Source organism: Herpailurus yagouaroundi, unplaced genomic scaffold (genome assembly GCF_014898765.1).
Source record: "Herpailurus yagouaroundi ecotype Mexico unplaced genomic scaffold, PumYag 187, whole genome shotgun sequence".
In the NCBI taxonomy this organism is placed as follows: domain Eukaryota; kingdom Metazoa; phylum Chordata; class Mammalia; order Carnivora; family Felidae; genus Herpailurus; species Herpailurus yagouaroundi.
In genome coordinates this window covers 5112642-5137417 of record NW_024412418.1, presented here as the reverse complement: position 1 = coordinate 5137417, position 24776 = coordinate 5112642, and the positions used below count along the sequence as shown (strand labels likewise).

Genomic DNA, 24776 nt, shown 5'->3' with positions numbered 1-24776 from the left:
AAAGTAATTTTATTTCTGGAAAAGACATATGATAGGATAATCGAGGCTAGTGCCTTCATTCTTCCTAAGAAACTTATTATCCAAGAGTGTATGGGGTCCCAAATGCAAGGTGTGGCAATATTAGGGCATGCAATCAAATATTTTTCTCCAACTATTTTTGTTACGTGGCCAATAGCTAAGCATGCAATATCACTACTCATGCTTGAGACAATAAGAAATATATGGCTTCCCACAAAAGCACGTGAGCTGTACATTTGTTTCTTTCTAGAGTTGGCTTATTTATTCCAGAATCCTGAACTGATTTGGTGTGTGGTTTTTCATGAAGACTTGAACCTATCTTATAGTTCTGTGTTTCCATTGATGCATTTTCCATTTAAATGTGAATGGCTAAAATGGGACCATGATCCATTCAGGAGAGATCCTGGTTTTGTCTGGAACACTCAGAAATGTATGCAAATTTCCGAGTTGGGCCAGCCAGGGTTCGTGTTAAATTTATGTTGTTGCTTCATTATTTCTCCCTTGAAAGGATGTAGAATGAGGTATTAAGAAACACAAGCACCGGAGCTGGAAAACTCAGGTTATAAACCCTTGTTTGCTATATACTAATGTGCTACTATGTACAAGTGCCTTAACCTCTGTAAACTAGAGTAATTCGAAGTTATTTTTCTTTGTGTACATTAATTTAAATACAATAATACTATCATATGTGCACTATTTTATTTTTTTAAAAGATGTTCTCATCTATAATCAAAGCTGAGTCTCAGAACCAGTCTGAATTATATAGAGCAGGGTATATTTTCCTAGGTTTCAAATGAAGATAAACTTCTTAAAAGAAATTAACTGCCTTGCGAAGGTCCTATATGAAGTTAGTGGCTAAATTAAGGCATGTAACCAGGGATTTACCTCAAATTACAATGAATGATTTGATTATACACATAATATTTTTAAAGAGATTAAAATATGTGCCAGGCAATCATAGTACAGTAGCCGTATATCTGTGAAGAAGTTGAACTGATGTCAGGAAATTAAGCATAGCTGTAGCCTTCTGAACCGAGACAAATAGAGATTAAGTAATATTATTAGCGAAGTCCTAATAAATGCAGACGGACTGATGAAATGGCTTTGCTTGAGAACTTTCTAAGCCTTTCTTTACTTATAGACTTAAAATTATGTAAAAAGCCTTTATGCTTGACCAAAGATAAGAAACATATTTCAAGTGTGTTTAATGAAGGATTCAAGCCAGTAATATATTCAGTATTATAATTTTATGCAAATTAAAATAGCCTCTTTAATTTATTGGCTAATCTCAGTATAATCTGATTTGGGGAATCATCCTGGAGTTATTTCTCTATCATTTTTTCTTAAACTCATTCAAGTTCTTAAAATTCCACTATGGAAATTAATGTTTTTGTTTTAAAATTCCGCCTGCCTTACAGCGGGATTATTCATTGCGTGGGTGACCATGTTAATTTGTTCAAAATAGAAAAGGTTGAAGAAGAAACTTAAATAGGAGTTGATAGAGAAGCCAGGTACGGTATAAAGTTAGGGCTGAAAATACATAGGATGAAAATGCAGACCTCATGAAGATATCTGGTCAAGGTTAGTTTAAGATTATAAAAATACTTGGTGGCACACATTGCTAAACAGTCAGTGCCATGTTTTCAGGAGCATCTAAGATTTGATTGTGGATTGATCACAGGCAATCATGTTGACCAAGTTAGACATTGATCACAATTTGTTATTAGTTCGTGGAGTCTCCTTAGAGAGTCATTTTAATGGAATACTTGATTTTTTTAAATATTTATTTATTTATTTATTTATTTATTTATTTATTTATTTTGGGGGGTTGGGGGGAGGGTCAGAGAGGTAAGGAGAGAATCCCAAGCCTACTCCACACTGTAAGTGTGAAGCCAGATGCAGGGCTTGATTTTATAAACCCTGAGATCATGACTTGAGCCAAAACCAAGAGTCAGTCACTTAACTGACTGAGCCACCCAGGCGGCCCTTTGAATACTTGATTTTTATTCTCTGACATATTTGAATGAGGCATATTAAAAGTAGTAAATTCCTTGAATAGGATATGATTATGATTCTACCCACGAGACGCTTCAAATATGGCCTCATGAATTGTATATTTCAGGTGATTTCATGGATGCTATCTACGTTGGACCATGGATCAAAGCAATAATGTCACTGTATTTATTCTCTTGGGACTTTCCAAAAACAAGAACATTGAAACCCTTTGTTTTGTATTATTTTTATTTTGCTACATTGCTATTTGGATAGGAAACTCACTCGTAATAATTTCCATCATGGGCAGTCAGCTAATTGAGCAACCCATGTATTTTTTCCTTAATTACCTCTCACTCTCCGACCTTTGCTACACATCCACCGTGACACCCAAACTAATGACTGACTTGTTGGCAGAGAGGAAGACCATTTCCTACAGTAGCTGCATGACACAACTCTTTAGCACACATTTATTTGGAGGCATCGAGATCTTCATCCTCACGGGGATGGCCTATGACCGCTACGTGGCCATCTGCAGTCCCCTGCACTACACGGTCATCATGAGCAGACAGAGGTGTAACACAATCATCACAGCCTGCTGTACTGGGGGGTTTGTACATTCTGCCAGCCAGTTCCTTCTCACCATCTTCTTACCCTTCTGTGGCCCCAATGAGATAGATCACTACTTCTGCGACGTGTACCCTTTACTGAAACTAGCCTGTTCTAATACACATCTCATAGGTCTCCTAGTCATTGCCAATTCAGGCTTAATTGCTTTGGTGACCTTCGTCGTGCTGATGTTGTCTTACTTTTTTATACTGTGCAGTGTCAGGGCTTACTCCGCAGAGAGTCGCAGCAAGGCTCTTTCCACCTGCAGTGCTCACATCACAGTTGTGGCTTTGTTTTTTGCACCTGCACTGTTCATCTATATTAGACCAGCCACAACGTTTCCAGAAGACAAAGTGTTTGCTCTTTTCTATACCATCATTGCCCCCATGTTCAACCCTCTGATCTACACGTTGAGAAACACAGAGATGAAGAAAGCCATGAAGAAAGTGTGGTGTCGTCATATACTCTTGGAAGGAAAGTAGTTTTGCAGATGCTTTTCGGATTTTCAGGCCATGGTTCCTCGAAACCCAGGACTTGGATGAGATCCATTCTTATCAGCTCCTGGCCTTGCTGCTTGGAGAGATAAGTGGGCGAGCAGGAGGAAGCACACCCTTCTGATGTTTTATGATCCTATGGTAACAGCTCACCAACAAACTGAGTATCATTCTTATTCAGATGTTCTTCCACTTGACATAGTCATTAAGAATTGTGTTTATGTGAGGGGCGCCTGGGTGGCGCAGTCGGTTAAGCGTCCGACTTCAGCCAGGTCACGATCTCGCGGTCCGTGAGTTCGAGCCCCGCGTCGGGCTCTGGGCTGATGGCTCAGAGCCTGGAGCCTGTTTCCGATTCTGTGTCTCCCTCTCTCTCTGCCACTCCCCCGTTCATGCTCTGTCTCTCTCTGTCCCAAAAATAAATAAATGTTGAAAAAAAATTAAAAAAAAAAAGAATTGTGTTTATGTGATATGAAATTAATGATATTTTAAAGACGAAAGATTATAGCACTATTTGGCTCTTGTGCCGGAAAAAAAAAAAAAAGATAAAATGGAGCATGCGTGTTTTCACACCTTAAAATGCTAAAGAGCTGAATAAAATATCACCTTCCACTTTTCAGCTTTTTACTCAACTCTAAATACAGAAAATTGCATTTATTGTTTTTGTATGGTTCACGCATTCCCACAAACTGAGCGGTATCCGGTAATCAGTAACCAGATGAAGGGTTAGAGATTACCAGTGCACCTGAAGTCCTCCTCATTTCTCTGCATAATTACTAACCTCCCAAAGGTGATTGTTATCTTTGTCTCTAAATCAACTGGTTTTACATACTCTTGTATTTTGTGGAAAAATAGTGATGCTGATCACACTCTTAGTGTCTGCTCATTACGTTTGTGAGATTCATTCGTCATGTTTTGTGTATTTTCTGAGTGTCTTCATTGATATATACTGTTTCATTGTATGAGTATGTAACAGTTAATTTATCCATTCCCTTGATTCTAGACATTTGGGTAGTTTCCCATTAAGATCATTATGAGTAGCTTCTTTGAATATTCATGAACATTTCTTTTGGTGAATACCGGCCCTCTAATTGTTTCTTTAACAAGCTTTATATTGTAATTAAGACTTAAGGCAGTGGTTGTATGCTTGTGTTAATACTTTCCTAGTACATTACTGGCATAAAACTATATTAAATAAAAAAATTATCAATAGAAAACCACTAGAATGAATGCAATAAATGGTTTAGAAATATGTAAAACTTTTGGCACTTCTAGGACCCTCACAATAGGGTATGTAATATGTTAATTAATACAAACCAACCTGTCTATCATAGATACACAGCTCTTAGAAAGAAGAAAACTCTTAGAAGATCATTCATAACTCAGAACAACCCCCAGAAACAGAGCATTAGGTTATGTTAGCAAGATTCACACATAAGTGGTCACAATTGGGAAATTGTAACACGTAAGATATTCACTGGAATATATGAATTTGCTTGTCATAATGAGCATGACTAGCAACATTCTTTATTTAGCTCCTGAAAGTGAAAAAAATATTTTGGGGGGCTCCAAATAAGGGCAGTGGTTCCAGATAAGAAAGGTAGGCTCTACATAACATGCCATCATTGGATTGTCACCCATCCACATACATGTGCAGAAATGCACAGTATAGTAAATAACATCTTCCTGGGGCTACTGTCTCTGCCATAATTAGAATAAACAGGCTTGAATAGAACAACAAAAATTAGAGAGGTAATATTTAATTTTTGTTTAAAAGTATCTGATCACACAGCAAAACTACCGATAGAGGAGGAAGTAATGTGAGAAACAGCTTTAAGCGGAATATGTCATACAATGACAGCTTTTATGGCAGTTATCAGAGACAAATAGAATATGATTATAGTTATTATATAAAAATAAAAAATAATATGAAAAGCATGATATTGTATTAGGATTCTCAAAATTGTCCACGGTGTTAAAATAATTTAGGAAATAAAAAAAGAATATTTTAATTGTAAACTTGATGGATAAAACAGAGTAGCTGTATCTTAAGAAAAACTCAGTAAATAAAATTTCAGATGTTAACAAATTACCAGAACACAGAATTAGAGAGGAGAGTGATAGAAAAAAAAATAGATCTCTTAAGAGACATCATGAATGAAGTAAGAGAAAGCAACCTATGTTTGTCAGACTCTAGTGTTTGGGTAATAGTGAGACAAAAATATTTTTAAAAAGGCAAGTATTAGTAATTTTTGAGAACTGATGAAAATAATCTTTAGAAAATATTCAGAGGAGGGAGAAAGAGTTGCTTTTTAAAAAAAATTTTGTAAACATTTATTCATTATTGAGAAACACAGAGAGACAGAGCATGAGCAGGGGAGGGGCAGAGAGACAGAGGGAGACACAGATTCTGAACCAGGCTCCAGGCTCTGAGCTGTCAGCACAGAGCCCGATGCAGGGCTCAAACCCACAAACCATGAGATCATGACCTGAGCCAAAGTCAGACGCCTAACTGACTGAGCCACCCAGGTGCCCCAAGAGTTGCTCTTATGAAGAATCATAGAAAACACTATTACCAATTAATAATAATTTAAATCATTGAGTAGAAAACAAAATCATTGAGTAGAAAACAGAAGATAATGGAATTGCATAATGAAAGTACTAAAAGAAAAATGTCACCCTTGGCTTCTGTATTTTTGTAAGAAGAGTAAAATGAGGACTTTTCAGTTCAATGAAAGAACAGTGAAAAACAACCAAGAATTGACTACAAACCTACACTCACTAAAAGAAGTTGTGAAGGATGTTTTCATTAAAAGGGAAGAAGTCTGAGAAGAAGGAGGATCCCCGGAGGAACGGATAATGATGGAAATGGTAGACTTATTTATAAACCTAGAAATTGTATTAAAATAGCCATCTTGTCTAAAACATGAGATGAAACATAGAAGAGAGGACAAGATCCTGGCCCACGACATATTATGAGATGGAAGAAAATGATCAGAAGAAAAGGGTTGTAAGTATCATGTACCATTCAGCAGGACGGGGGAGTGGTGGTGATAATGTCAGGTTCGGACACTTGTTAGCATCAATGTACAGCCATGATTTCTTACATGTAGCTAAAATAACAGGAAAGAGACAGGCCGGTGGAAGGTGGTTCAGTAGGTACACAGGTAAAAATACACTGGAGGAATGAAAGGAGACCCATCCAATTAAAAAGTAAAAAAAAAAAAAAAAAAAAGGAGAAAAAAAAAAAAAAAATTGGGAAAAGTTGAAAAAAAAAAAAAGGAGCAAAAGTCATGGTAAGAAGGTAGTCCAAATATATAAAACAAAATGAACACAATGGACTAAATTCTCTAGTAGGAAGACAAAGATTATCATAAGATTAAAATATAGTCCTGCGCTTTTACAAAGGATATTATATGGCATGAAATTTGGAACTACAATCATGAAAAGGAGAGAGCAGGCAAACGCATTAGCACTTGACCCTCCTGATGCCTCGGAAGCAGACATTTGCCGTGAGCCTCTTGGTTCACAAGGCCTGACTATATTGGAGCACTCCCCACTCAGCACCAGCCAGCCTACAGCCATGCAAGTTTGTTTACTAGGCTCTTCTGTGAAAGACCACTGCATACTCCAAGCCTCGCACAGCCCCCCATTTAGCTGCTTCTCTGCACTCAAGCTAAGCAGAGCCATCCAGAAGCCTGCACAGTACTGCATTCGAGAGGCACGTCCCGCTTTGCTGGGTGACTGGCTTTTCTGGCAGCATCTGCAATCTCACTTTTTCCAAACATGTCTGAATCCCAACTTTGGCAACGGTTCTCCACTTCCAAGTTCATTCTTTGGGTACTCTTCCTCAGTCCTAGGTTACTTTTAACACTTGTATTCAAGTATCACTGACCTACAACAGACAGCACATATTTAAAATGTCCAATCTCATTAAGTTGTGACATAAGTATACACCTGGGAATCCACCACCATAATCGAGATGGTGAGCGTATCCCTCCCTCTGAAAAGTTTTCGATGTGCTTTGTGTCTTTATAGACGAGTTTGTGTCCTCTAGATCTTTGCGCAAATTTATCATACAGTATATATTCTATGTTGGCTGGCTTCTTTCTGTATAATTATTTGGAGATTAATCCATACTGTTGCATGCCTCAGCCGTTGATTCCTTTTTTATTGCTGAGTAGTATTCCACTCTGCAAATTCCACAATCTTGCGTTGTTTCCACTATTTGGCTCTTACAAGTAAAGCTGCTCGAAAACATTCATGTATAAGTTTCTATGTGAACATATGCTTTCAGTTCTGTTTGGCAAATGTTTATGTAGGGAATGGTTGGTCATCTATAGGTATACGTTTAACATTTTAAGAAACCACCTCACTGGTTTTTCAAGGTGGTTATACCCGCGTACCTCCCCACAAGAAGTTTATGAATGTTCTCATTGCTCTTTCGCCCTTCATATACTAATTTTAATTTTAGCCATTTCGAAACCTGTGAACTGATGTTTCGTTGCTACTTTAATTCGCATTTCGCAAATAACTAATGACGTTGAGCAGATTTTCATGCACTTATTTTGACATGACTACAATGCTGTGATGCCTTTTGGTGAAATGTCTTTTCAAATCTTTTGCCCATATTGAAGATTTTCACCTAAGTGGCTGAATTTTTAGACATAAAATAGTTTATACTATTCTTATGTAGACTTTTAATATTGCAAAATTTATAGTGATGCCAATTCTCTCATCCTTGATATTGATAATGTGTGTCTTCTTTTCTGTGCTCCTGACCAATCTGGCCAGAGGCTTATCAACTTTATTGAATTTCTTTAATAGATTTTTGTGTTCAATTTTCCCAATTGGTTTTCTTTTGTTTCTCATGGATGTCTACTTTGGTCTTTATTATGTCCTTTTTTTCATGCTGGTGTACTTTGCTCTTCTTTTTATAATCTTAAACTGGCAGCTGAGGACATTAATTTGAAACCTTTCTTCTTTTCCAGTATAGATGTTTAGTGCAATAAATTTCCCTCCACGTCCTGTATTCACAGGATCCCACAAACTCTGATATATTTTGTTTCCTTTTCCATTCATATAAAGGGACTTCCTAATTTCCCTTTTAATTTCTTCTTGACCCATGAGGTTACTTGGAAGTGTGCTATATGATTTCCAGATATTTGGAGATTTCCTAGATTTCTTTCTATTTCTAATTTGATTCCACTGTAGTCAAAAAACATACTTCGAAAGACTAGAGTCCTTTTATTATTGAAACTTGCTTCAGGACCCAGAAAATGATGTGTCATAGTAAATGTTCTGAGTACACTTAGCAAGAATACATATTCTGAAAGAGTTATATGAAGTACTTCATGTAGACAAAAGTCAAGACAGTTGATGGTTTTGCGTGTCCACTATTATTTTGCTGATTTTCTACTTGTTCCATTAATTATTGACAGATGAGTTCTGACATATTCAACTATATTGTGAATTTGTCTATTTTCCCTTAAGATTCTATAAGTTGTTGTTTTATGAATTTTGAAGCCCTGTTATTGGGGTCACAAACATTTAGGTAGTTATGACTCCTTGATCACTGGACCCCTTTCCCATATGACATGAACTTTTTTATCTTTAGTAATATTCTTTAATCTTAAATTATCTTTGATAAAATAAAAAAAGACCTTTACATCTCTTTTCACTAGCATTATTTATCTTTTCTATCCTTTTACCTTTAAACTATAATTTGTACCTTCATATGTAAAATACATTTTCTGTATCCAAAATGTAGTTAGGTTGTAGAGGTTTTTTATTTTTGTTTTGTTTTTGTATACTACCTGACAAGGTCTGCTTTTTAATTTTACTGTTTAGACTATTTCCATTTAATGTGATTATTGATAAGGTTGAGTGTTAGTCTATCATCTTGTAATACCTTTCTATTAATTCTATTTGTTCTTCTCTGTTTTCTTTGTCTAACTTCTCTTGAATCAATTGAGTGTTCCTATGATGCCATTTTATGTACAGTATGACAGCTTTGCAATAATATCCTTCTATTTCTTTCCTTCCAGCCTTGATGGAATATTTTTACACATTTGACTTCTACGTATGTTGTGAACACCAGACATATTGTTATCATTTTTGAAACCACCTCTGTTATCTTGAACAAACTATTTAAACTCTAGAAGATTCTTCTTTTTTTTTTTTTTTTGCTTTGAGGAATAGAGGCAATAATTACCATGAATTTTTTTTTTTAAGAATTAAATCAGATAATGCACTTAAAATTCTTAAAACAGTGATTGACCTATAGTAATTAAAAAATGCTTATAAATGTTATGATTAGCTTACTAAGTGAATTGTTCTGATCTAGTGGGATGCTACAAAATACTGATTTTCTGAAGTCTTAAATGAACTCATATGTATATAGACTTTTATTTTTTAATTTAACGTTTATTTATTTTTGAGACAGAGAGAGACAGAGCATGAATGGGGGAGGGTCAGAGAGGGAGGGAGACACAGAATCGGAAGCAGGCTCCAGGCTCTGAGCTGTCACACAGAGGCCGACGCGGGGCTCGAACTCATGAACCATGAGATCATGACCTGAGCCGAAGTCGGACACTTAACCGACTGAGCCACCCAGGCGCCCCTGTATATAGACCTTTTGTGCAAAAAGGGAGTCCACCCGAATTTCAGTGCACATGATCCTGAATCTATACACCTTGCAGCCCTGCAACCACACAAAGGAAAGTGCCTGGTAATAATTAGAATAGATGTGTACATATTTTGTTGGTTCCTAACTTCATTATACTCTCCAATACTTTTCACCAAACCTGGTGGGTCCTTTTCCAATCTACCGATAGGAGCGGGGAATTTGTTTTACGTTTTAATTAATTTGCTATTTTTTTTCTTTGCACAACCCAACCTTCCATTGTAGCAATGACAGTTAATTACTGTAGAGTGTGGCTACTGGTCCAGGAGAATAGTGGGGTGACAATCTTTGACTTAATTGTTAACTGAATATTATGCATCTTATGTTGCTTTTGTTAATGACTTTTGTTAGCACTCTGGATCTCTCTCTCTCTGATTTTCTTTTACCTTCTCCTCTCTGGAAATAGGGACCTCCTCCAAAAGAATCCCAGTGCTCCCATAAGATTACCCAAATTTCCATCCTGCTTTTCAGAGGAAGAAATTGATCAGAACTGGCAGAATTTCTTTATATACTTTGGATCCGAATAACAATAGCAGTCTCTAGAGACACAGTGCCCAGAACTTGGCTAATGCTAAAAGAGAAAATAAAGATAAAGCCTGAAAATTCCTATGAGCCTAAGGAATATGACCTAGGGCAGCTGATTAGTATTATTTGCTGAGGATTTCTTAAGAAATGCTTCTGGGAAAACAATTTTTTAAAATTTCAAAGTCAACAAGTTCTTATGATCTCCTCTCAGTTTATGTCTCTTGCAGAGAAAATTTCCTGCAGCCATACGCTCAAAGAAGGTGAGTGACTCCTACGGCATGTATATATATATATATATATATGCACACTGCACATATATTTTGAAACGTTCTTGTTTACTTCTGAGTATGAGCAGGTGCCAGGGAGTTCTACTAGCATTTAAAATCCTAGATCACTCACTTGTGGAGTGAATACATGCTTCTGTGTGAATCAGGATCATTTTCAGCGATATTTAAATCTTCATTCACTTAGCAAAACAGTGCTACTCTCCTCGTGGAAATTCAAGGGAAGTAGTGTTTGTAGATACTTTTAGAGAATGTACCTAGGTTTGTTTCAATCACTGCTTTCTAGTTTCATATTTTCAACCATAAACGCAAGTGAAGGGTTACCAACTGTAACTGAAGGGGGGTATGTGTGACCACGACATTTTCCTGAGTAATTTAAAACTACCTTGAAGACCATCTACAACTGATATGCAGGTAATCCTCTTAAAATCCTTGTTTTAGGCTCACTAGATCTATTTGACATTTATTGTGTTGTTTTAAGGATATACAGTCTCACTTGGTATGTCAAAATTTAAGCAAGACTAAAGAGATTTTGCAATATTTATTTCTTACTGTGTCTTATAGAGTTTGTGCTTTTGAAGAACACATGCTAAAAATAATAAATTTTTTAGGTTGCCAGTTTCCTTCCAGCCTTCCATCTTTGAAGAAATTCCTATCTTTCAAATGAATCATCACTTTAAGTTTTCTAGATTCATGATAATCAGGTAAGGTAAGTTTGTAGTAAGACACATGTTGATCACATCAGTAGAAATGTATGTAATTAGTATATACAGACCCCAGTTGACTTACAGGAAATGTAGTTTTACAAAGCTGGTCTTAACTCCTGCGGTGAACAGGACTGTGAAACAATACTACAAAAGGCACAAATTGACTTTTTCATTTAATTTTGGTAACATGAAAAACAGTCAACGTATTGAAAACCACATGTAAAGAAATTCCCCCAGGTAACCAGTATTTCACCCAACTGATTTTATTTTCCACCAAAATATTATCCACATTGAGGTTTGTTCTGATGGTCCTTCTAAAATCTCTGTTGCAGTTTTGCTTTTGTTTATTTCAAGGGATTTGATTCATGATATATGTGTATTTGGAGGACAATTTAATTCTTAACCCTTTCACTCAAAGAGCAGAGAACATAAGGAAAAGGTATATAATTGCAATGTAGTCTCAATTTTCTTTGGTGATTATGTTTCATAAACTCATGCATTCCTCATTTTTTCCTTGGGTGATGTGTCTAGACCACAGTTATAGATGTTGAAGTCCAAGATTAGAAAGGATCAATGTCCTGTAGAAGTGAGAACTGCTTGTGTGAATGGGGAAATCCAAAATGGTCTCATTTATTCTTGTTAAAATTCTACCATGGGTAGTAACAGAGTGCAAAACACATAAATTTGGGGGAATAAGGTGTGGCAATAGTCTAAATTCATGCTGGATGATTATTGCCTCTTCTGATCTGGAAGGGTTTTTTAGATTTAGATGTCAGCTTCTATATAAAGCTTAAATATCGAGATTGAAGACAAAGAAAAAAAAAGTAGCCACATATCAGTTCACATGATTTCACTTGATATCAAACAGGTGACCATTGAAAGCCTTAGGTGACCAATAGCATCAGAAGTTTACTGAGGTATAAGCAACGCTTGAATACGAGTCGTTTGCTCTCTAAGTTCCTTTACCCTCTGCGTCATTCCTTAAATGTTTTATTTAGTTTTGAGAGAGCACAATGAGGGAAGGGCAGAGAGAGGGGAACAGAGAATCTGAAGCAGGCTCTGTGCTGACAGCAGCCAGCCAGATGTGGGGCTTGAACTCATGGACCGTGAAATTCACGACCTGAGCCGAAGTTGGAGCCCAACCGGCTGAGCCGATCAGGTGCTTCTCCATCAGTTCGAATCCTGTCTATATTGCTTTTGTAGGATCACTTATTGTTTTACCTGGTAATGTCTCCTTTGCTTCATTTTTGTGTTATGCTTTGAGGGTCTCAAAACATGCCATTTATTTTTCTTACTACAATTTCTCTCTCTGGACGTTGGTGCCGTTGTCATTCTGGTGCCCCCAAGGAGTGACGATATTTCCATAAACACACAGATTGGAATAGTTACAGCTGCGGTGGTCAGATTGGAAGCCTCATGGTTTCAAAGAGGAGATGTGCTACACCACACATTCACTCGTAGAACTATCGTATATTTTACAGCGATCTGGGAGTCTGTCACCTCTCATGAGATGAAAATTGTATTTCCTCCACTGCTGTCTTCTCAGATGCATGCCCCTTTTCTGTGGGAAACTGCACTAAATGAACAAGAATTAGGGGATGAGATCGTAAATTTTTCAGTGTATTGGCTCTCTGATTTGGGACATTCACTTAGTTTTTCTTAATCTGTTCTTTCCATACTGAAAAGAACACGGTGGGATTCGATGAATACGAAGATTTAAGTCATTATCATAACAGGACTTATTATTTAGTAATAATTACTATTCTGTAATTATTATTGAGTAATAATTATGTAGTAATAATTATTTAGACCTATTATTTAGTAATTATTTTAAAAATTACCTCAGTTTCAGATTTTATGTATATTTACTTGAAGGGAGGCAATATAGGTAGGGGTGCTCGGTCGGTTAAGCGTCCAGCTATTGATTTTGGCTCAGTTAATGATCTAGCATTTCCTGAGATCGAGCCCTGTGTCTGGCCCTGCACTGACAGCACAGATCCTGCTTGGGATTCTCTCTCTCTCACTCTCTCTCTCTCTTTCTCCGTCTGTCCCTGTTGCACACTCCCTCTCTCCAAATAAATAAATAAACAAATAAATAAATAAATAAATACAAAAAATAATAAAGGAATGCAGTATAGTATTTTCCTAAGTTAGTTATGGTTTGCAACTGCAACTCTAACAATGTACACAAAGATATAAGAAACACATTAACTTTTATGAAGGAAGCATAACTTGTGCACAATTTTGAGGCTAAGACCTGTTATCTTCCTGTTAAAAAAGGGAGACTACAAAGTCCTCCATTTCCATTAGTGCTTTCTTTTTTTTAAATTTATGCCCATTATTAAGTTTAATGACGATGGAGTTTACCTTAAAACATGCATGTACACTAAAACCAAAATAAGAGATCTACATATTTTTTCTAATTCTTTTTCAAAATGTCACTGATAAAATCTGCTCTGTGCTGTGTTTTCAACTATTTTTGTGTCATAACATAGCCAGCAAGATCAACTTTTGGTTATGTGCTACCCATTCCATTCCCACCCTTGTATTTCAAAGAGTATTACTTGCAATCCTAATCACTCAACGCACAATTTAGGCAAAGGTGCTTTTGTTTTTGTTTTTAAATGCAACTGCATTCCTTGATTGTATGTCTTCAGGCAATTCAGGAGAATGTTCCATATCATGCTGGGGAAAGAGCGTTACCTGGAATGAAAAGCCTGTTGTGAGTAATGAACACAAGGGAAATGAGGAATAAGATAAATTTTATGCATTAAATTAATGCCACTGTTATCTCAATGTTATAAATAACAGTAGTAGAACTTCTGTTTGGAAAATAGTAATTTTTAAATCATGATATTTTCAAAATTTAATCAAATGTATTTTTAACACTATCAGTATGACAGACTATTTGAAAAAATTAAAAAAATCATAGCGGAAGCAGTTGATTCCCAAGAAAAAAACCATAATAAGATTGATTTATGATTTACCTTCTGTGATTTGTTGAGTTAGCTTTTTGCTTTAATTAGAAATTTATTTATGATTGTGTTAATATTATCAATGTTTTCATTCAAATTTTTTCTTTCCAGATACTCAGTTATCTGTGCATAGCATGCAATTTATGGGAAGTCAGAGGAACATCTCAGAATTCATTCTTTTGGGACTTTCCTATAACCAGAACATACAAATTTTTTGCTTTGTATTATTCTTGTTTTGTTATGTTTCCATTTTGGTGGGAAATGTCTTAATTCTCGTCTCCATTCGATGCAGTGCCCTTTTTTACCAACCAATGTACTATTTTCTCGGTCACTTATCCTTTATGGACATTTGCTACACCTCCTGTGTGACACCCAAACTGATAGGTGATCTGCTGCTGGCCAGAAAAACCATCTCTTATGGTAATTGCATGTTACAGGTCTTTTCCTTGCACTTTTTGGGAATGATTGAAATCTTCATCCTTACAGTCATGGCCTTTGATCGCTACGCTGCCATCTGCAAACCTCTCCACTACCTGCTTATCATGAACAGAGCAAGGTGCAATCTCCTAGTCTTAGCTGCTTGGGCTGGTGGGGCCATCCATTCTTTTTCTCAGTTTTCTATGATATTCCAGTTGCCTTTCTGTGGCCCCAACGAAATCAATCACTACTATTGTGATATCTTCCCTTTGCTGAAAGTTGCTTGTACTGATACCTACATCACTGGTGTCCTTGTGGTTGCCAATTCAGGTCTGGTCGCTTTAGTGACCTTTGTTCTCTTGTTTGGGTCTTATGTTGTCATATTATTCACTTTAAGACATCAGTCGGCTGAAGGAAGACGCAAAGCCCTCTCCACCTGTGGGTCTCATATCACTGTGGTCATCTTATTTTTTGGGCCTTCAATCTTTGCCTACCTTCGACCTCCGACCACGTTCCCCGAGGACAAAATATTCGCTCTATTTTACACCATCATCGCTCCTATGTTCAATCCCTTAATCTACACCCTGAGAAATACAGAGATGAAAAGCGCGATGAGAAAAGTTTGGTTTCAAATGATATTTTCAGAAGAAAAACACAATTGATTTGTCCTATTCAATATGCTAAAAAGTTTATGCAGGAGTAAAAGTAGACTTGGAATCAGAGAGCTTGTTGGTGTTCAGATCACCGAAACCAAATCGTTCACTTTATAAATGTCAGAGATGATGAGCCGAAGCATTGTGAGCAAGGTGACAATTTTACCAGCAGAACTGAGATTGGCTTAGGGCATCTGCATATTAAACATATTCCAGGCTGAGTGAACGGTGGGGCTGTCATACCCAGTAGTCAGTTATGGAGCTGTGAGGCTGACAGTGAATTTTAATATTCATTTGCATATGAAATTGATACACGGGGATTCGACAACATTTTGGCCCTCTGGAGAAATGAACAAGTTTAAACGTGGTTTTCCAAAATTAAAACAGAATGTTTTTAATTATCGAATTTTATTTCCTGTAGAATATTCATCTGAATCTTATGTGATCACACTCTGCAATAAATTATGTGATGAAAAAAATTCAGGCAGATAATTTGCTTTAGAGTTGCAAAGAAGAAGGCGTGGCTACACTGGTCCTCTGGGGAGTTACAGCAACTTTTCCCAATCCCATCTGCCTTAAAATTTCATAGGTGGGGACAAAGGGACAGGTGGTAATTTACATTTCCGTTATAGTGTTTATTACATCATATATGTTCAGAATGTGGAAAGACAGAATGAGAAAATTAATAGATCTTCTCCCTTTCCAGTAAAGCTCAATTAGTTGAATGACTCAAGACTGTGCATTTGGGGGGGCGCCTGGGTGGCTCAGTCAGTTAAGCGTTCCACTTCAGCTCTGGTCATGATGTCATGGTTTGTGAGTTTGAGCCCTGCATCAGGCTCTGTACTGACAGCTCAGAGCCTGGAGCTGCTTCAGATTCTGTGTCTCCCTCTCTCTCTGTCCCTCCCCCACACACGCTCTGTCTCATTCTCTCTCTCTCTCTCTCTCTCTCTCTCTCTGTCTCCCTCTCTCTCTCTCTCAAAAATAAATAAATATTTAAAAAAACTAAAAAAAAAAAGAAAAGACTGCATTTTTGGGGGCAGCCGGGTGGGTGGCTCAGTCAGTTGAGCCTCAGACTCTTGATTTCGGCTCAGGTCATGCTCTCACAGTTCATGAGTCTGTGCCCGGAGTTGGGCTCTGCTTGCAATTCTCTCTCTTTCCCTCTCTCTCCTTCTCTGTCTCTCTGCCCCTCCACTGCTCATGCTCTCTCTCTCTCTCTCTTAAAATAAACACATAAAACTAAAAAAAGGAGACTGAATTTGGGAGAAACTGCACATATCAGCTTGTCTTGATAAATCTGTCTGTCTAGGAGAGATGAATTAAATTTCCATCCTAATGGACAAAAATGGAGCCAATTGAAAAAAAAATTTAAATAAATCTTCCATTTGCGTAGTTCTTGCATGTATCTTTTTTCCATTTAAAGTGAGAAATGAAATAATAACAACAAAACACAGTTATTTGTGATATTAAAAGATTTACTACCATGGTCCATGAATAGAACACATTATTTGTAGGTATTGAGAAAAGCAAATTTAGGAGAAAGATTTCTCAAGAGAATTAGAAAAAAATATTGGAAGAACATATTTTTGTACTATCAATAAGATACAAATAATTAAAATCTTTCTGGAAAAAATAGACATTCATAAGAAGGTGGGTAACACTGTAGTATTATCAAGGGAATTTTTTTGAAAACATGAACTATATTTGAAAACAAAATGCAATAGAATTTCAAAAAAATAATGTCAATAGTAATACAAAATGAAAGGGAAGGATAGGGAGAGAAAATGATAAGAAATGCAAATTGTAGCAAATTTATATGTGAGAAGAATTCTATAAATTACAATTTTGACAAATTACTAATAAAAAATGAGTCTTGGGGTGCCTGGGTGGCTAGGTCAGTTGAGCGCCCGACTTCGGGTCAGGTCATGCTCTCACGGTTCATGGGTTCGAGCCCTACATCGGGCTTTGTGCTGACAGCTCAGAGACTGGAGCCTGCCTCAGATTCTATGTCTCCCTCTCTCTCTGCCCCTTCCCTGCTCACACACTCTCTCTCTGTCTCTCAAAAATAAATATATGTTAAAAAAACTAAAAAAACAATGAGTCTTGTGCTTGTTTAGACGACATCACTTACTACCAAGTATTAGGAGAGAGTGTAACAATGTCTACAGGTTTTGAGAGAAAAAGATTGAGAGGGAGGGATAAGCCTTATTCTGTGTCCTACTGTCTTTCATTTATGCAAAAAATAAAAAGACACCTGCATATCAATTGGGCTTCATAATTTTACTAACCACATATTCTTTTCGATCAAATATTTTACTTTATTGATAAGTTTCAGAACACCATAAGGGATAAGTCAATATAAAAACCTTAAAGGGAAATCAGAATATAAATAATTGGCATATTTTGCCTTCATCCTCACGGGCCACATTTAATAGCACTTAGGACAAGGAGTCTTCACACTTTGAAATGCATGGCAGTCTACCAAGTTTTTTATGGCATGACTCTGGTCAAATCAACAAACATCTATGCATCATCCGTTCTTCATTTATAATATAAAACTGATAAGGAAAGTCATTAATGTCACTTAAATATGAAATTATGAATTGAAATTGCATTTGAGAAATAGATTAGTGGTTAATATACATGGAACAGTTTTAATTAAGACTTTAAACATCTACAACAGAAGTCATATAACTATTTCCATCTTTTTACTCAATGGATGTGTCTTTCTTTTTTTTAACGTTCATTTTTGAGAGACAGAGAGAGACAAAGTATGAGTCGGGGAGAGGCAGAGAGAGAGAGGGAGACACAGAATCTGAAACAGGCTCCAGGCTCCACGCTGTCAGCACAGAGCCAGATGTGGGGCTCGAACTCGTGGATGGTGAGATCATGACCTAAGCTGAAGTTGAACACCTAACCAACTGAGCCACCCAGGCGCCCCTCAATGGCTATGTCTTGATGCAGATTTCTTCTTTCGTTTCGTGAGGAAAGGAACCCACCAAGAAGATAACATGTTATTTAGAGAAACATAATTTATAATGAATTCTCCAAATGGCTAAAATTGAGGTTTAACTATACAAGATAGGCAGCTAGCAAATGCTTGTTTAATTAACCTTCAGAGTTGCCCAGATTCTATCCAAGCTTTACCTATTCAAAATGTGTTCTGTGGATAAACCCAGCTAGACTATGTGCTAATACATCACAACAGCCTTTATTGAAAGCATATTCTTCTCCCTCCTGTGATTTATGAGTTAATATTAGCTCATTCATCATTTTTAAGTCACAGACTACTTATGTTACATTGGCCCCTCAAATTCTACTATAACTATTAAGATTCTGTAGTGAAATCAATCCCCAAAGCGCTTTTGATTCCCATTTTCACTGACAATGTGAGCAAGAAAAAAGGTATTATTATTTAACTATATTTCTCATTGATATCAATATACAACATTTTTATTAAATGCATTGTATCACCAAAGAAACTGAAATTTTCTACTAAGGTATTTTCCATTAAGAATTTCATGCACAGAGGAAAATGTTATAACATTGATTAATAAAGTTAAATAAGAAATTCATGATAAGAAGGTATAAAACTCATAGGATGTTCAAATATGTAAAAACAAAAGGCAAAAAGCCAAGATTGAAAGCCATATTAAAATATTCCAAAAAGTTGAATGTAAGTTATTATTGTTGGAAGAAGAAGTAGAGAGACTGGTTTTATTTGGTCTTTATGCCTAATTCAAGAATTAGTGATGCTATGATGCCTGAAAGAGTGGTTTGAAAAAATGTATATGTGTACACATATGATATATATTGATAGTGTTTTTATCTGGCTAGACGGATACTAAATGTACTTTTTTGAATTGCTATTTTCTAAAAAGCCAGTACAGCAAGACACATGTGGATATTTTCATCCTGGAGGATGGTGAGTCCATAGGAACAAATGTCCTTTTTTGATGAGGAAGTAAAGCTAGAAAGATTCAGGGGTAGGGGTTGCAAAACAGAGCCTGGATATGGCTGCCTGGTGGGGAAACTGGAAGCCCAGAGGGGATCTGATGGAAGTTCTGGGCTGAGAACAGGAATAACTGTGAAAACATGACCTAGACTGGAGAAATATCTTTAAACAAAATGTCAGAATGTCTTAAATCAGGTTTCAATGGTCAAAGGTAGAAATTTCAGTTATGAGAAGAATCAGTTCTGAGAATGTAACCACAGAACGGTGAGTACAGTTAAGAATATGGTTTTGTATACTTGAAAGCTGCTGAGTGTAGATCCTGAACATTCTTACCACACACACACACACACACACACACACACACACACACACACAGTGGTCAACTATGTGAAATGAGGTAATAATGTCTTGATAATAATTCCACAATATATATGCATATGAAATCATCACAATGTATGCTTTATGTTTGTCAATGATTCCTAAATAAAGTTAAAAAAAAAAAAAACAGGTTTCCTTAGGAGGGTGGGGAATAGACTGGACCAAAATGAAATACCTAGACTTGTTTTCAAGTTAATTCTTTGAGGGCAAACCCAAATTCGCACTTTGCCCTGGGTAGCTTCAGTGCTTTGGATATGGTTTTAGGGTTGTCTTGTTATGTATTTTTCCCATAGAAATAAAAGATACAAAGAAACTTGTAAGAGAGAGAGAGAGAGAGAGGTGGGGGCCAGGGTTGGGGAAAAGAACTGTAAAAGAAATATCCCTGTAATCTTCATATGAACCAAAGAGTAGAACAATGACATCATCTCCAGAGTCAACCATATATGCCTTCCTGTCCTCACTCTCTCCGCTGCCCCCAGAATTACCTATTCTCTTGACTTTTATCTGCATCTCCTTGCCTGGCAACCTTAGGCAAAGTATTTATCTTAGCTGTTACAGAGATTTTTTTCATGGGTAAAATAAGAACACAGGGTCCTCGTGAAAATGAAACAAGAGTACTTAGGACATGATACACGGCAAACCCGCAGTGTGAATTTGCATTGTTGATTCTGCTCACACAGCACACTGGAAGTCGGCTCAATCTTTACATACAGACAGAGAAAAAGGAGGAAAGACAGATGTGCAGGAATGATAGAAGGACTTGGGAAACAATGAAAACATGTTCAAATGCAGCTTTTGTTTTCCAAATTATTATTTTTTAATTTTCTAAACCGAAACTAATACAAAATAATACTAAGCCTTATTAGTTTACAAGTTTTCCAGAAATTTACCTATACTCTTGGAAATGAACTAAAACTCATTGTAATTCTCGTAGAGAATACAATAGGACAGTTTTTGAGGACAGATGAAGACCATTAGCCACCGTGAGGGCCAGGGCTGTCCTTTACTCCTGTCCCTTTGCAGAGATTAGAGAAAGGATAGGCCCTTGAAGAAAAAAATCCCTCAAGTTTGTTTTCATGACACAGTTCCTCAGGTGCGGAGAATTCAGTCATTGGGGCCCAGGAGGAATTTCTAATGACAGATTCCTAAATCACACGCAATGTTAATTGTGGCTTTGCATGCTGTTTATAATCCAGATCATATGTATCCTCACTGCACTTGGTCTGATAACTCAGATCTAAAGGAAATCTACATGGTGGACTTATGATTTGGGGAAGGTAAATCCAAACTCCTCAGAAAGAAGTCAGTGCGGTAGAATAAAAGAAATCTAGTTTTATAATGCATAGTCTATTAAGTATTATTCATGCGAGCTTGGACATCTCTAGGAGTAATTTGGAGGATGAAAATATAGACCGTGATTTGATCCCTGTGGATGTAAAAAATACGCCGCTTGACTTCAGACTGTCACTCAGAACATATGACTTCTCGTCGTTTGTGTGTGAATGTTGCTTGAGTGATTGGCGTCAGTTGTCTCTGAAATGATACAAGGTTTTTTTTCTTTGTTTTGTTTTTTTTTTTTTTTTTTTTTTTTTTTTCTGAGAATGGCTAACGAGTTATGCCGAGTGAAATGTGAATTCAAGAAGCTGAAATGAAATAGCAGAGGCGAATGACTAGAATTTCAGGGAGGAAAGAGAAAACACTGAAAGGAAGAAATACGGACGGATCCACAGCCAAGTGGAGGAACGTGTGTGGTGAATTACTTCTCCTCCCTTCCCGTTTTTTGCCTGAATGTGTGGTACCAGCTAAATTTACTTTTGCCTCCGTGTTATAGCTAACAGACTGACTGTCATTTAAAGTTAAATACAGGCATCTTCTCCGAATTTTATAGCCTAATTTGTTTTGAGCTTGGGGCAGCGATAAATTCAAAGAGCTGCCCATTGAGAGTGTAATATGACATTCGAAAGAGACAGGCAGACAGTGAAAGGGAAATGACGCTTAGGTGGATAGCAAATTTCAAATGAAAAAAATAAAAGGACTCTTAGAACTCTCGCTGGAAAGTTGACAAAGTATTGATCTAGAAGAAACGGATTCACAGGTCACCAAGGAAAATGATAAAACTCAAATTCAGAGGACAAGTACACTCCCTCCAGTAACCACTATTATGATAACTGATTTCTCCTTTCTCCTTTAACAACAACAACAAATATCCCCAAGCGTTATGTTAACTGAATACCCTCCTCAGGTCACTGAAAAATCAAATGAAAGTATCTCAAAACTTGAGTCTCTGTTTACCTTACCTCTGTTTATTTTTCTTGCCCGCCCTTATTGACTGCAATAACTGTAATGACAATAATTTCAATTACTTTAGAGCATTTGAAATCATTGCCATTATTTCTTTTAATCATTTACAAACATTTACTGATTATTGGTTAAATAATGGTAGCCTGTATTTGACAAGAGACAGAACAAAGATAAAATAGTTAGAAATATTTATTGAGTCCCTACCATGGACTGGGTGACTTACCCATTTTATCCAATTAATTCTCACAACAGTGTTGGGAGGTAAACGTACTCACCAGCGATGAACTCATCCACTGGCAGTATGATGGTCTGAGGAAAAACAGTACATGCCAAAGACCATACAGATTAGATGGTTAAAATTCAAAATTAAATTTGTGCAAGCACTTCTTAACTATTTCAAGGCAGAATATAAAAGTCTCCCTATCTTTCAGGAATTTAGGATTACAAAAAACAAGAACATATAGGGTTTATTTTGGCATAGGGCAAAAATGGAAATATTGGGGTCAGTGAGACAATCTTCTAAGTAATTACGATATCAAATATTTATTGAGTAAACACTAAGTACCAGTAACTGTGGTAACTACGTAACATTTTGCTAAGTGCATTGCAAAGTGAGATATATATTATTTCAGATATTGACTGTATACTATTTGCGTGTATGGTCTTGGGCTAATTATTTAATTTCTCTATGAGTCAGCTTCCTTTTTAATAATAAAATCAGTTTGTTAGTGATATTTCCTTGTGAGAATTATTGTGAGGGTTTAAAACTTCATGGTAGGCACATGGGAATGCTCAAATTGGAAGGTAATATAAGAACTATTAGACTTACTGATAGCAAAGTAAAATAACGGAATGGGTCCATGGGCTCGTTCATGGCAGTCAGAATATAAACCCAAGCAAGTTCACCTCATTATGTTCAAGGTTTCCCCAAACTTTAACAAGAGCAGACAGCCCAAGGTTGCAAAATCTTAACCAAAATGCAAAATCTTAACCAAAACAGATAAATTATCAAGACTGGATTTATCCTTTTTAGGATGGGGACCCTGAGTACAAATGCCTAAAGGGAGGGAAGAGCTATAGCAGAGAATAAATTACAGTCTCTTTTTTTCTAACCACTGCTCTTACAAAGGGACTATTTGTGGCTAGCATCACTCCTCATGTATGAGAGCATCACAAGATTCAGTGCATTTTATTCACTTACGTGAGCATAACGTTCTTCCTCTTGATAATTGGGCTACATATGCAGGAGAGAGGAACAGAGGGAGTTTATGGTTTCGTTTGAGTATTTTCTGCATGGTATAGACTTAGAGACTTTGGCTTCATTCATCATCTCTTTGGCCATCTGCATACCAAAATTATAATAGTTGAAAGGGTTTAAGGACCATGATTTTGGAGGTTATTTGGTTTTGCACGAAATAATAAGAGAAAGGTGGTTTTATTTTATTTTATTTTATTTTATTTTTATTATTTTTATTTTTTTTTAACTTTTTTTTTATTTATTTTTGAGACAGAGACAGAGCATGAAGGGGGGAGGGGCAGAGAGAGAGGGAGACACAGAATCGGAAGCAGGCTCCAGGCTCTGAGCCACCAGCCCAGAGCCCAACGCGGGGCTCGAACTCACGGACTGCGAGATCGTGACCTGAGCTGAAGTTGGCCGCTTAACCGACTGAGCCACCCAGGCGCCCCGAGAAAGGTGGTTTTAAACATTACATTTCTTCTGTTGCTTTGATTCTATACCCTTTATGTATGAACTCAGATTCTAGATTCAGAAAACTCTGGTTTCAAATTCTGTTTTGCTAAATACTAGTTGGATATTCTATGTATACTTGATCAGGAAAGCTTCAACTAATTTCTATCTCCGAAAGGTGTCATTACTCTTGTACGTGTGTCAAACTGCGCTTACTACCATATTTATTTAGATGGTGTTTTTTTCAAAGTTCTCATTCATCTATTTTTAAATTTGAAATTCAGAACTCTCTGATTTATTTAGGGAACAAATAATTTGTCTACATTTTAGACAGTTGAAAGTATTGAGGGGAATGAAGTTCAGAGTTCACACTTAAAATTGATAACTGAATCAAAAGTAGAAACTAGTGGGACACCTAGTGGCTCAGTCGGTTGAACCACCGACTTTTGATTTCAGCTGAGGTTATAATGTCATGGTTCGTGGGATCGAGCCCCATGTTGGGCTCTGTGGTGAGCATGGAACCTCCTTGGGATTCTCTCTCTCTCTCTCTCTCTCTCTCTCTCTTTCTGCCTTTCTCCTGTTCATGCACACTCTCCCCCTCTCTCAAAATAAATAAATAAACATTAAAAGAGAGACTAGAGATCTTCTTGCACTCTAAAATTGAGAAGCTAGAAATATAGGTGGTAATTTATACTTGGTGAACCACACAAGTTTGGGAACATTGAAATGAAAGAAAAGGAAGGGAAAGTAAGTGCTTCCTATGGACCCAAGAATAAAGAAAATTGGAAATTGAACCATATATTTAGCAATATTGTTTGGTTAGAAGGTTAGGCCTAATTTAGTTAGCTGGAAAATTGATTTTGTATCGAGTGAAAACAGATTGATTGATTTTGCCTGCATAATCCAACAACTAGTTTCTACAGAGAATTAATTTCATGTTTGAAGCAAAATTTTCTTGCGTAGTTTTGGCAGAGGGGAAGAAGAAAAACAATTCAGGTGGTTATTCATTTCTATGTACATGATTAAAATGATGGTTTTATTTATGTTCATTCAAACGAACAAGCAATTACTTTAAGAATTGTCTGAACCAATATTTTAAATG

At 36.6% G+C, this 24776-nt stretch overlaps 2 protein-coding genes across 2 annotated transcripts; both read left to right on the top strand.

Annotated features, from left to right (window-relative positions):
• The first annotated feature begins 2171 nt into the window (after window positions 1-2171).
• LOC121043842 (olfactory receptor 4P4) lies at window positions 2172-3101 on the top strand. Its single transcript, XM_040495841.1, has one exon. The coding sequence runs from the start codon at window positions 2172-2174 to the stop codon at window positions 3099-3101; it is 930 nt and encodes a 309-aa protein (XP_040351775.1).
• Window positions 3102-14429: 11328 nt separating this feature from the next.
• On the top strand, window positions 14430-15365 carry LOC121043841 (olfactory receptor 4P4-like). The gene has a single exon (XM_040495840.1). It carries the CDS (start codon window positions 14430-14432, stop codon window positions 15363-15365), a length of 936 nt encoding a protein of 311 aa, XP_040351774.1.
• Window positions 15366-24776: the final 9411 nt, after the last annotated feature.

Bases quoted from the DNA above. Each gene is read 5' to 3' on its own strand.
- LOC121043841 (XM_040495840.1), top strand. From the start codon at position 14,430: ATGGGAAGTCAGAGGAACATCTCAGAATTCATTCTTTTGGGACTTTCC.
- LOC121043842 (XM_040495841.1), top strand. From the start codon at position 2,172: ATGGATCAAAGCAATAATGTCACTGTATTTATTCTCTTGGGACTTTCC.